At 39.4% G+C, this 14,021-nt stretch overlaps 1 protein-coding gene across 2 annotated transcripts; it reads right to left on the reverse strand.

The window, feature by feature from the left end:
- Positions 1–267: 267 nt before the first annotated feature.
- prkacbb (protein kinase, cAMP-dependent, catalytic, beta b) lies at positions 268–10,261 on the reverse strand. 2 transcript variants are annotated; one of them, XM_031865371.1, is made up of 11 exons: positions 9,825–10,261; positions 6,398–6,406; positions 5,656–5,717; positions 5,452–5,580; positions 5,091–5,189; positions 4,923–5,005; positions 4,692–4,818; positions 4,483–4,578; positions 3,704–3,826; positions 3,418–3,582; positions 268–1,794 (listed from the first exon to the last, which is right to left on the reverse strand). In XM_031865371.1, exons 1-11 carry the CDS (start codon positions 9,868–9,870, stop codon positions 1,669–1,671), a joined length of 1,065 nt encoding a protein of 354 aa, XP_031721231.1. In that variant the 5' UTR covers positions 9,871–10,261; the 3' UTR covers positions 268–1,668. The 2 variants fall into 2 exon arrangements, with proteins under 2 accessions (XP_031721231.1, XP_031721232.1); XM_031865372.1 differs by lacking the exon at positions 6,398–6,406 and having other exon boundaries at positions 9,825–10,260.
- Between the last annotated feature and the right edge of the window lie 3,760 nt (positions 10,262–14,021).

Below are 14,021 nucleotides of genomic sequence, written 5' to 3' on the forward strand. Positions count from 1 at the left end.
GGTATGTTGATCCCCTCGTCCTTTGATCAATACTGAAATAAAGAAACAGCCAGTGAGCTAGCTTCCACTGTTTCAACTGAACTGAACTGCTCGGCAACAACTTGGGTCTATGTTTACTTCCTGTCAGGTTATGTTATTCAAATACACAATAAAGTTTACCATTACTGTGACATTATTTTCAAAAAGATGAGAATATCTACATTGTCTGGGGAGAGGGTAGACCTTTCTGTGGTGACTGGAATATTATTGGGCGTGTCTAGCTTCCACTCTGATACTTCTGTCAGCACCTGCCCCAGGTGTGTGTCTGTGTGACTGTCACAGAGGGGGCGTGTCTGCAGCACAAATCTCCACTCCGCCGTGGTGAAAGCAGTCAGTGTTTTCCTTCTCATCGAGGCCTAAACAAGCTTCACACTGAAGTGGGTGCGTGAGTGGATTTCATATCGTGGCTCAAGCATTTTAACCAGATTTTGAAATCCTTTGTTTTCCACAACGGCGTGTCCCCCGTCGCTGACAGACGGGATGGTGTCTTCATATGTGTGGACATGCCGATGTATTGCTGTTATCGTGCGTCTTTCTCTTTAAATAACGCCTACATACCATAACAGATTTGTCCACCACCCTCATCCGTCATTATAAGTTACAGGGAAGACAAAATGCTCAATTGATCCGCGGTTCACACGTGATCCGAACCGTGAGGGCTGATCCGAACGGATCGCGGATCGATCCGTGATCCGTTACACCACTATAACAAAGGGTCTTTATAAGCAGACCTGAAATCTAGGGACAATGTGACTATAATGTTAAGACACAGCGACAAAAGAATAGTTAAGATACCAAATGACAAACATGTAACTGACAGATCCAAAAGGATCAAACAAACAACTTGATTTGCATTTTACAAGTAACAAGGTTTGTCATTTTCTGCGATTGCTTGCTGTGCCTGGGTCAGAATACCAAGGAGACAGTGGATGGATGCGTCTGTGTGTGTGTGTGTGGGGGGGGGGGAGGAATTGGCTCTCTATGCAAAAAGCAAAGAAAGGAAAGGACCTCTCTTCTTGTGTCACCAAAAGTTTTCTATTTGGTCATGCTTTCAAAACTCAACGTGTTCAAATGTCTTAAAAAAAGGACAGATATGCACATAGGACGAATGCTACCTCTGAAAGCTGGCCAGAATTTGACAACAGCCAATGTGACGTGGACTCGTAACAGATCATTAAATATACATCGCTGACGTCTAGAGGGAGCAGCCTACAGCGCACACGAGTGTGTGTGTGTGTGTGTGTCAACCTGCCGTAGACGAGTCAGTTACAATGTGTGGACTCTTATTGGCCGTAGTCTCAGTGTTTCCTCATAAATTGAAAAATATCATATTTTTTTTAAAAGGGGATAACAACATCCAAGACTAACTGCTTCAAAGTAAAAAAAAAATAAAGAACGGTGGGTAGGTACAAAAAGAGGAAAAAAAGAAAAAAGTGGTGAGTCTGCTTTAATACGCAGGTGTACGTGACAGTGAGAGGTTATCGGCACCCAAGGATTGTGGCGACCTCATTCAGCCTTATGAAGGGACTATGTAGTAGATCTGCAAAACGATGGTCTCTGCTCCATCCCAAGTCTTTAGAAGAGTGCAAAGATCCCCTTATTTCCCTGATATATCCATGTTCTCGCATCCTAAAACTCGGCAAACTCCTTCCCGCATTTTTCCGTTACAGAAACACGGACTTCCTCCTCCTCGTAGTCGTCGAAGTTGCTGGTGTCGCCTGGGCCTCTGCACTTTGGTATGAACGGGGCTTCCACCTGCAAGAACAAGAGAACATACTTTAAGAGGCAGGATTTACATTTATTTAATCATTATTTACTTATTCATCTGCACTGCCAGTGAAAAAGAACGCACAGTGAAAGGAAAGTGATTATTTCTCTGATGAAGGACAGAAACAGAAAAACTTCAAACAGCTTCCAGCAACGTACCTTAAAGTCCAACTGGCACAAATGAATGATGCTAAAATAGACTGAATAAAAGCTTAAAGGGGGCAGAATCACTTAAACGAAACATTCTGCCTCCACGTCGGGGGAGGGTGGGTCCAACAATCAAGCCCACTTCATGCAGTTATTTGCAAGATAACGTAGTATGCAGGATTTGAACTTCTCACTCAAGCTTTCATTTCAGTCACACAACCAGCTTCACCACGTTTCCTGTTTAAATAACAGCTAAGCTGCACCATGACTTTCTCTGAGGAGATACTGCCTGAATCCCCATTTAACAGCCGGCCTTCATGTGAAATGAGAGGCTACAACACACCATTTACTTATTTTTCTCAGGTTAAACTCAGTCTATTAACAATAGAAGTCTGATTTCTGTGAGCAGTCGGTATCCAGTACAAAGCAATGTTGGTATTCTTTGAGGCTAAAGTTGTCCGTCCACCTCCCTCAACTCTGTATTTACTAAACATGCAGTGTGTTTGACGATGAAGGTGGAAAGATACAGAAGGATCTTCAGCTGGGATTCAAACACGTACATGGATGTGTTTGTGTACAAGACAATGAAATGTCTTTAAAATTTGGACGAATTCAAGGTTTGCCATCATTAACCCTAAAAACGTAATTTCATTATAAATGAAAATATTTTTACAAAATTTGCAGATAAATAAAATTAATCCGATCACTTATTCAATACAGATGTGGACGTTTTATCAAGTCTTAAACTTTATTTAATTTAAAAAAATAAATGTTTTTATAGTGAAACATGTAGATTTTTTATAAAAGTTAATTCAATCTCTTTGGGTTTGCGACTGTTGGTCGGACAAAATCATTTTCACTATCGTCTAACATTTTAGAGACTAAGTAATTGTCAATAATGAAAATATTCATTGTAAAGACAAAAAAGAAAATGAGTGAAAATGGGTCTAAAACAGCCTCCTGCAATAAAACCACAGCCTGATATTGTCAGACAGCAATATTCAAGAAGCAGATTAACTCTTTTCACTGAATAGAGGCTGTAAACAGACACAGTATCCCACGACATTGTGTCTGGTGGAAGCAGCTATTTTGCCACCAGCTCTTGCAAAGCATGGGGGCAACACTGATGCAGGGCAATAAAACGAATGGTCAGAAAGAACCAGTGTGAAGATTATAAAACCGTGTTATGATTGTATAATGAGGAAGTTAAACACAATCAACAGATCAATGAGAGTCAAGCCTGAGCAAAATATCTACTTTGATTAATCGAAGAACTCCATTATCATTGCCATCCTGCAAAATGGCTTCTGGCACCGACGGCTCACAGCCAGCAGAACTGGAAATTTTACAACTAGCAAAAAAAGAAAAATCAATCTCAGTAAATCAATATCTAATTAACTTGTTGTTCTCTTCTTATAGGGGTCACAGTGTTTGGTGTCACTGTTAAATGTGTATGCGTCTCGCCTTTCTCTCGTAGATTGCGATCCAGTCTGTTGTGGCAAACCATTTGTGGCCCTTGATGTCGTTGACTCCGTTCTTCAGGTTGCCGTAACGTTTGGTCAGATCCACCTGCAGCAGGTTTCTCAACAGGTCCTTCAGGTCGGAGCTGAAGTGGGACGGGAACCGTACCTAGAAAGGAGAAGAAATAACGTTTTTAGAATTTCCTCCTAGCAGTAGAAACCTGAGTTTTGTACACACAACTATAACCGTCAGGTAGGAAGCACATTCCACATTTAAAACGCCCGCCTACCTTCCCGGACACAATCTTCTCATAGATCTGAATTGGCTGGTCTGCAAAGAATGGAGGGTAACCAGCTGCCATTTCATAGATGAGGACTCCGAGGGCCCACCAGTCCACAGCTTTGTTATAGCCCTAAGCAGATTTGAGAGAGGTACTTCTGTTACTGATAAATAACTTCCTTGTTAAGACATCTTTAAACCTTGAGAGGGAACTTCAAACCTCCCAACTGGCTAACATCGAACAAGGGAGTAAGTTTACTACGATGTACAGTATGAAAAAACACAAGTGACGTTTCTACCTAAATGTCTGTTCTGCATTACTTTGATTATCTACTGATGCAAATGACTAAACAAAATGGTGCCTCTTGTTGTTGTAGAGTGACTTTTGACCTGTATGATTAAACTAGTGTGACATCTTATCTGCTTTAAACTGTTTTGTAGCTGTGCTGGAAAACCTCAACATTATTAAACATGATCCATGTTCAACCAATCATCTCTCAAGAGGAACAAAAAATGGCACGACCAAACAAAAATCTGCTCCCAAAAATGCAATGTGTTTCAAGGGACAGTGTGTAGGATGTGAATACATCTAGTAGTTGCAGATTTTCCAAGACTAACGCGAGCCTCTGAATATTTTATTTCTGCCAATAAATACCCTGAAATGCTAAACGCTGGCCCTTTAAAGATGGAGTTTTGAGTACAAAGACAGGAAAGTGAACATTGTGACAAAAGAAAATATCAAACAATCTCTCTGTTCAGACATTAAAAAAAATGAAAAAACCTCCGTACTTTGCTGAGAATGATTTCTGGCGCCAGGTACTCCGGTGTCCCACACAACGTCCAGGTCCTGCCTTTTACCCGCTTGGCAAATCCAAAGTCTGTCACCTTTAAGGAGCATATATATATATATATATATATATACACACAATACATGGGCCAAGTGTCGACTTGTAACACGGGGCAGCGTTACGTATTCATTTTCCGTTGTTCCAGCTCACCTGAATATAGCCGTGGTGATCAATTAGCAGGTTCTCGGGTTTCAGATCTCTGTATATGAGATCTAGTGAATGGAGGTACTCAAAGGTCAGCACTATCTGGGCGGCATAAAACCGTGCATGTGGTTCACTGCAGAGGAGGGAAAGAGTGTGGTTATTGACACACAGCGGAAAATAAAAGATGAAATAAAGGGTGACTTTAATAGTGAGACACAGAAACAGCATAAAACTCACCTGAACCTTCCGATTCGTCTTAGGTGTGAGAACATCTCTCCTCCTGGAACATATTCCATCACCATGTACAAATTGGAGTTGTCCTAAAAAAAAAAAAAAAACACTTATACCATGCTTCATAACTGTATAAATGAATGTAAATTACTAAAAAATAAAAGCCCATTGTACCTTAAACGCATACTCTAGTTTGACAAGAAAGGGGAAGCTCACAGCCTGTAATATCCTCTTCTCGTTTAGTGTGTGTTCTATTTGCTTGAGCTTCACCACCTGAAAGATAAAAAGAGATAAGAGGACCTTATCGGGCAAAATCTCACTCACTGCAGCAGCAGAGATAGCAGCCACAGACAGGAAAGGCCGCGTCTAGTTTTTTATTTATTTAACTTGGGTCTCCTAGTAGTCAACAAGAACAAGTTTTAACGTTGTGTAACTTCAGGGAGATATGAAGGTATTAAGCGTTAACTGCACATGTCAGTAACACTTTTATGTATTTGACAATGTTCCATGAGGCGGGACACGTGCGTCCACTGACCTTCTGCTTGTCCAGTATTTTCATGGCAAAATATTGCTCTGTTCCTTTGTGTTTCACCAGCATGACTCTTCCAAACGAGCCGGTACCCAGCGTCTTTAGTCTCTCAAAGTCGTCGAGGCACGTCGTGCTCTGTGAAAACAACAACGCGTTAGTTTATTCTGTGGACGCAGCCACCAAAAATATGAGAGTTTTCATCTTCCGTACCTGTGGTGGGCATTCCCACTTCCGTAAGAAATCTTCTTTGGCTTTGGCTAAAAACTCTTTCACTACAAAAAGAAAAAAGAGAGAGCACAGACAGATACAGTTAGCTCTTGTCTGGTGAAACAAACTGAATTATTGTGAATAAATACACATTGGGTTTGAGATTAAACTGGCAAAAAGACCAAATGCTATATCGTACTATAAGAGGAAAGGAAGAATTGTGGGAAATGTAAATTAAACTGTAAATCAACGGAGAGCAACATGGGCAAAGTCAACTCTCATCTGGATATACATTAACATAGGATACTAAAAATATGACAATTTGTTCAAAAGATAAGACAAAACAGACACAAGACAACAACATTGAGGACAGGCAGACTAGTGATGCATGCCAAGACACTCAGTAAATCTGTTACTGGTATTTAGTAGCCTTGTTCAAAAGGGAAGAGGGGCCACACACACACACACACACACACACACACAACACGCAGAATTACAGGGAAAGTTTATCTGAGCATCTTGTGCATCACTTGATACAGTTTGGGAGAAGGCTATTAAACACAGCATTAAAAAAAATTATAATTAAAGACAAACCAATGTATGTGAAATCCAGATTGAGAGAATGTGGATAACAAAAACACGGACTTATTATCAAAGCACACAATAAAAAGCAAGCACATCTAGCAAGTAGACACAATGAGACCAACGGCGGCGCTGTGGTCATCTTTTGGAGGAATGAGCATACCAAACGTCTCTATTGATCACCAAGGTTTTGCAGGAACAATCACCCACACGGATGGGATGATACAGAAGAGAAAGACAGAGAGAAATATAGAGTTCATGTACATAACAACAGGTATAACACGTCAACAAACAGGGTATGTAGTGAGTACGAGCGACAGGTATGAAAACAGAGTTGACATTCACCAGAGGAATTTAACCGGAGACTGACTGTCTGCTGAGGTAAGTGAAGAACAGGTGTACCAAAATGGCAACTAGCAGCAAGTCATTGGAGCATATTAGGTCAGATGGACAAGATAACGCTGCATTCTGGAGAAGAAAACATTTGAACACTACGTTATTCTACAAAGCTTGAAACGTTTCTGAAGCTTATGACGAGGAATGCACCTTAATCTGTCCACATCTCTCGCTAAAATAGTTTTGAAAAATAGAGAATGAGTCTGAAAACTTCCGGTTCCCTCGTCTTGAAGTCGATGTGTCCTTTTTGATCTGGTTTTAGTCAGAAGCTTAAAATAAGGTCTGTGGCAAACACAAGCTTAAGAGATGTTAATGTTTTGTTCTACAACATAAAACACGTCAGTAAATACCCCTCTTGTGAATTTTTAATCTTTCGTGGTTGCTAACAAGTGGCTAAATGAGACTACAGAACGTCATCTGGCCGACTAGTCTGCCTTTACGGCTTTGTGGTTAGCGTTCATGACACGCATCATAAAGGTTTGTTTGGCACAGAGATTATTTTCTGCAATAATCCAGTAGTAAAATATCATATCATGATGACTGCTTTGAGAAAAATAGAGCTAAAACAATTAGTAATCGACAGTAAAACAATCCACAACTATATTGATTTCACAAGCATCCAAGTGTCAGCTTCCTGATTGTGAGGATTTGCTGCTTTTCTTTCTAACAACTATTTTTGTTATTGATTAACCTGACTTTTATTTTATTGATTATACATTATTTATATGAAAAATCAGAATGTCCAACACAGAACAGTTTTCCAGAACCAAAGATGATGATACCAGCCGACGTCACCACCAAAGATATTACATTTGTAATGATGCAAATCAGAGAAAATCCGCAAATATTCATATTTGAGATGCTGGAATAATCAATTGTTTGGCAGTTGAAACATGACATAATTGATCAATCATGTTATAGTTGTTGATTAATTTCCTGACGACCGACTAATTGATTAAGCATCGTAGATCTAATTAATCAAGAAAATAACCTGCAGATAAATTGATAATGACAAAAAATGTAATCTACAATGACTTAATATCCCTCATCCAGTCACAGAGACTTAACAGTTAAAATAAATAGGAGGTATCTTTGTACGCACAACTGTGCCTTGAGGGACCAAATGGTCCAAAGCCAGCAGAGCTTTCCAACCCTTCCTGACAGCAATGCCAAAATCCAGACAAGCAGAACTAGGTTGGGTTATGTCAGCCTGTTCTGTTACACCAGTGTGAAACACAACACATGGGCACGGTGAAATAAAATATGTGTCATGATGGCAGCTGGTTAATCTCCCTGTGCAAGCGAGACTGCTAAGGTGCTGTTCCAACTGTCCCAGCTAACGGCGGCTATATACAGTAAACACAGGTACTCTGGTGTGTGTATATATACAGCAGTGTAGGTAAACCACGTCGTCTAGTCAGAGTGGCTGCACTCCAGACAAATCTGCAGCTCAGGGCACGGTGTCAGCTTAAACAGGTTTAACAGTACGCAGTATCTAGGCATCATAGTTGCACTCAAAAGAAATGCTTGGCAGGATGGGAACTAGTGCTGATCTGATCATCTCTGTCTGACTGAGAGGCTCTCTGGTTGGCACTCTTCCCTGTGCCTGGTCTCTCTCAACAGGTCAATAAATCCAAGAGGAAGGTATTCACTGCATCATAAAGTGGCAGCACTTAAAACAAACAAAGCGTGTTACTGTAACACAGACGGGTCCTTTGCATGTGTTTTAAGATTATAAAAATACATGAAAGTAGTTGACAATTTCTGTGAAAAAGTGACTCATTTGAGGCCATCGAATGCAATGACTTCTGCAAAACAAAAAACACCTGCAGATTTTATCTTTACAACCAGGTATAGGGGAAACATTTCTGATTTATCACACATGCTGAATGATGACCAGATGCACACATCAAAGTATACAAGCGTAAAGTAACACAGGCCTAGGCCTAGTTGCGTCAAACCTTTCAAAGCTTGTAATACCCCTTATCCTCTGACGGAGGTCTGATGACAAGCTGCTCCGGTCAATGACGAGCTGAATGTGAGAAGCGAGCCCTGGTGGACCTCGACCACAGCAAGATTAGAAAAGGGGCTCAAGTGCCACAATTCAAGTGTGTTTGTCTGAGTGTGTGCGTGTGTGTGTGTGTGTGTGGGTGTGTGTGGGTGTGTGTGTGTGTGTGTGTGTGTGTGTGTATGCTGAGAAGACAGCAGTGGGTCCAGTTTTATGAATGGAAAGAGGGCATTTGTCATTTCTTCACCATATTTGGTCAGGGTGCTGTACAGAGGGAAAGCTTTGTTTATGTAGCCAAGAATAAAATGTGGCAGTGAAGCCCGAGACTGAAACAGTCCCACACTGCCTTCATTTAGTAATAAAAAAAAAAAAATACGTGTATTAGCTTTTTATAACAATTACTCATGGGGTTTGCGGTTTATTGCTGCAGATTTAACAACATCAGAGCAAAGTTTTCTGTCTGATGCAGCTAGCTGAGCTGCAGCTCAGCATACAGCAAGACCCACATCCTGATTGTTATTCACATAAGTTAATGATGATGATAACACAGGGGAGATGATGAAGTGATGCTCGCCTGGAGACGTTTTAGCCATTCCCTAAAAGGAACAGGAAGCGACTACAACGCCGTGGCTAACTGTGTATATGTGTGTGTGCGTGTGTGTACAGGCCTGAAGAGCTACCTCCATCAAGAGGCAATGAAATGACAGAGGGGCCTTCTGAGGGCTAATCCCCCCACTCATAGCTTAAGTTAGCAAGGCTTGCTGGTTATCAAGCTTGATCCTTTTTTGTGCTCCAGTTGGCATTCAAACAGCCTTTTAGTGAGTTCATCAATAACGGAGAATTTATCGATTAGCTTTAACAGGCTGTCTTCCACTGCAGCCGAGAAAAAACACACACAACATTCACGGGGTCTTCTTGCTACTAGCTAACTTAGCTATAGGCATCTTTAGTCATTTTTAACGTGCAAAAAAAAACAAAAAAACAACAACACACAAACACTCTCCTGCATTTATATTGTCAACTAAATGGAGTGTTTGTACCGCTGTGGGATAACAGACTGCTTTCACGTTACTGTCGGACAGTTTCAAGTGTTGTAAACAGGCTACAGCTACCTACACTTCGAGGAGGTGTGATAAGTGTCACGAAAAAAAGGACACAAATGGAGGCCAAAACAACAGGGACTCACCGCTCTCTAGCTCGTTGCCCTTCTTGGCGGTGGCAGCGTTCCCCATGGTGTGTGGAAGACACGGCTCCGACTGAGGAGAGAGGAGAGGAGAGGAGATGGCGGTGGCTAGCTAACCTTCCTTTTCCGACAGCTCTTATTTCCCGAGATGCTTGGAAAAATAGGTTTAAAAAAAAATAATTCAGTCGGTTCAAACGTGAGGAAATACAGTCCAGAGTGTCCCTTCATAAGCGACCCCCCCTCTCTCTCTGCCTCTGTGTGTGTCCCCCTCTTCTTCTTCCCCCGGGTAAAGATTTCCGCTCCTGCTAGTTCAGTAACGGCTGTAACGGTTGACATGAAGCTAGCGGTCACTTCTGTTTCGGACTCAGCTGCTCTCTCTCGCTCTCTCTCTCTCTCTCCTTCTCCCTCCCTCTCTCTGACTCTCCCTCCTTCCTTCTCTCTCTCTCTCCCTCCCTCCCTCTCTCTCTTGCTCTCTCTCATCAGAGATGTCCTGTCAAGATACCAAAAACGTGTTTTTGCAGATGCAAAGACTAATATGATAGACTGAAGCCTATGAAGTGGTGAAAGAAGTATCCAGATATTTTAAATAATATTTTGTATATTTTGTAAAAAAAAAAAAAAAAGAAAAAGTTATACCCCCACTTTAATACTTTGTTCCAAGTAAAAATCCTGCATTTAAAAAAATCGAAATAAACTAAAAGTACCAAAAGTAAGTCATTAGGCAAAATGTCCCATTTCAGAATAATATATATTACTGGATTATAATAAGTGATGCATTAATGCACTTCACTTTAATGTTGCAGCTGGTAAAGGTGGAGATCATTTTATAGCTATAAAATAAATGCAGTGGAGCAAAAAGTACTATATTTGCCTCCAAAATGTAGTAGAGTAGAAGTATAAAGTAACAAATTATGGAAATACTCAAGTAAAGTCCCTCAAAACTGTACTTAAGTGCTTAAGTAATAAGCAGCTGCCATTATGATCTAACATATGTACAGTATCAAGCAAGCATGTGGTTTGAAGCTCCTATACAACTTTATCCCTTGGCAATTACACTTTATTAGCTGCACATATGTTTTGATTCTGTGCAATACAAAGGGACAAGTTCATGCGTTTATGTTTGACAAGCAAAAAGGACTTAAAGACAATATTTAAATAGAACTTTAAAAGTAAATAAATAATAAATCGCAACACAACTTTATTTAAATAGCCAAAAGTTACAAGTTAGATGTCCTCTGATTACTTAAGTAAAAGTAATAATAAAACAATGAAAACAAATCACTCTTTATTAGCTGCGTATATGATTACTTTGACTCATTGTTCATTTTAGGTTGATAGAATACATTTAAAACAATCTGAAGACAAAAATAGGCCAGAATTATTAGAGAATGAATTCTGTGAATATTATTATAGCCCAAAATCAAATCACAAATTTTCCTCAAAACACAAAAAAACACCCCATTACAATCATACATTAATGTTACTTGAGCAATGCACAGAAGTATAGTCATAAAAAGGTTGCATTTTAATATTGTAGCTGTTAAAAAAAGAGAACAATTCTTCACATTTGAGACATATCTTCACATTTTTAAAATATAACAATAGAGTTTTTAACTTGCACTATTTCATGTTTAGATTCTCATTTAGTTCATACTTGCATGATCTTTTTTATATACATATTTAATTAGCATTGTATAAGAGAGATTTTCACTGCCAACTGCTCTCTGTAACGGCGCATATTATAAATAAATAATTACAACTGAAATGAGAAATACTTTCACAATATATAAAATATGTAAATGGTTCGAATGCAATAGATCAAGTTTTCATTTTCAAAGTAAAATTCAAGAATCACCAAAATGTAAATGTCAGAAATTGTGAATTTGTGAACTAAACATTTGGTGAACTTAATTCATTGGCACAGTCTCAATCTCCTCCTCTCACTAACATTCACTTCTCAAAAGTTAACCACATTGGAGCTGCATGCAGTCAAATTTACATAATTTGTAATGTTTGCAAAATGATGGAATGATTTGGCCCTGTATCGGTCTAAATTGCTGCATTATAAATCACCATTACAACGACAATGAGCCCTGCAGGAACAGCTGTACAACTTTTTTAGTACAATTTGGTTCAGTTTTGAAGTGATGGACAGTAACTACAACAACTTACATGATGTAAGGAGGTGCTCATACCCTTATTATGCATATAGCATCACTGATGTGCTGCCAGCGAAACACACTTCCAATAAAGGTTGAAGGCAGCAGTTGGATGAAGACTTTTCTGAAAGCAATTTTAAAACTGTTCGATAAAACATCTGTAGTTAATACAAATCAGAAAAAGATGAGATACATCAAACAAGCTTATAGTGTTTGATTTAAATTCAAACCAGATTTATTTTTTAGTTTAGAAGGCATTATATAAATTGTGTATCATATTTATTCTCATCATTATTTACTCAAGATCATCTTCACTTCAGTGTTTTGGTTCATTTTGTAAAAAGAATAAAATAAGTTAATGAAATCCTAAATAAAGAGGTTGAATGAAACACCAAAGTATGTTTTTTTTGTACCACCTTGTCATGTGTAAGTACCTTCATCATTCCAAGTGTTAACTGTAAAAAATAAATGTTATTTTTAGACCAAGGTAGCCTACTGTCAAAAGAATGAGGAACAAGAAAACTGGATTCACAGAAGTATAACTTAGTGAAGGATATTTAGATTGAAGGAATATTGATTCGGCCTTCGGCTAGTCTGGTTCCAGGGTTCTTATCAATTCAATGACCTATCTATTAGGACAGGTGAGCAGAGGCAGGAGTTCCAGTCCAATCTTTCAATATCACAGAGTTCAACTGGTTTATCTGACAACAGAAGAAAAATAATAATTAAAGATATTAATCTAGACATCATAATTCCTATTCAAAAATAAATAATTCAACAAAGGCAATTTAACTTCAAATACATTTAAGCTACTTCGAATAGAACTTTAACAACTAAATCAACAGCATATTAATCATAAAAGCTGCTACTAATGCATTTAAACCTAAGAAAACGTACACATCATATACACAGATGAACTACTGGAGGAACGAGGCCTCCACACGAGGCCATCAATGACTCTGTGGCTCCACTAGTTAGATGTAATGGGAGAGGATTTTCTATACTTTAAATAACTGTTAATAGCCCAGTTAGTTAAAGTTACATTCTCCCTCACACCAAGAAGAAACGATAACTTGTCAAGTAAACGTATACAGTACAGAAGAGGAGGTTAAAAGAGTGAAAGAGCTCCATAACATCATCATGCCCAACAAGAACAGTTGGTAAAGACATTAGCATCAGACAGCTAATGTTAGCACAATGGCTAGCTTGGTTGGCAGCCATCTGATCACAGAAAAACAAAATGAACACCTCAAATTATTAACAATATTCCCAAACAGCTATAATTAAAACAAGAGTCAGCAAGGGCATCTTGAGAGTAGATGCTTGACAGGCTGGATGATGACGTCAGTCAAACTGTAACTGTCATGGCTACTGAGTCAGAAGGAGTCAGAGCCTATAGTGACTACTTCTACTTTAGATACTTTAAGTACAATGGATGACAATATTCATTTACTGTTATTTAAGTTCATTTTTGAATGCAGGACAGTTAATTGGGTGTTTTTACATTGCTGTACTGTATTTTTGCCATTACTTTGCCTGACAAGCTTTTGGCCCGGATGGTCGGATGTCTCCTCAGTCCAGCGTCGTTAAGACCAACAGCAAGTTTAGAAGTGATTGGATCAACAGGGATAAGCTTAAGGGGGCACAGGGTAATGTAGAGTGTCGGTTAGCTGTGCTGGTTGGGATGGCAGGACTCGCTGCTCAGCCCTATGCAGATACCATGTATATAATTATCAACAGCATGTGGGATGGGAGGTTCCCTCCTTCACCGGCACACTTGGCCAGCTGTCACATTCTGATAAGGTGTCTGACGGTTGCTGTTTCCTGTTTGATTGCAGCCTTACCGCATAGCTCTCCTCTGTGGGTTAGTAATTGTACTGCTCTCATGGTTATTTCTCCCCTTGACATATGTTGCAAAGAAGCGTCAGAAGTGTTAAAAACACTTTATAGTTCTAAAATGACAGAAGTGAAAAATGCTCATCACAAGTTCCCAGAGTGCAAGGTGACATCAGATGTCTTGATTCGTCCAAACAACAAGCAA

Source organism: Anarrhichthys ocellatus, unplaced genomic scaffold, assembly GCF_004355925.1.
Source record: "Anarrhichthys ocellatus isolate YVR2014 unplaced genomic scaffold, GSC_Weel_1.0 scaffold32, whole genome shotgun sequence".
In the NCBI taxonomy this organism is placed as follows: Eukaryota; Metazoa; Chordata; class Actinopteri; order Perciformes; family Anarhichadidae; genus Anarrhichthys; species Anarrhichthys ocellatus.

What these genes read in the sequence shown, in the direction of transcription:
- prkacbb (XM_031865371.1), bottom strand. Translation starts at nt 9,870, where the DNA reads ATGGGGAACGCTGCCACCGCCAAGAAGGGCAACGAGCTAGAGAGCG. An exon ending in AGTGGGAATGCCCACCACAG is followed by an intron (nt 5,581 to 5,655) that starts GTACGGAAGATG and finishes TTGTTTTCACAG; the next exon opens with AGCACGACGTGCCTCGACGA. An exon ending in AACTAGAGTATGCGTTTAAG is followed by an intron (nt 5,006 to 5,090) that starts GTACAATGGGCT and finishes TTTTTTTTTTAG; the next exon opens with GACAACTCCAATTTGTACAT.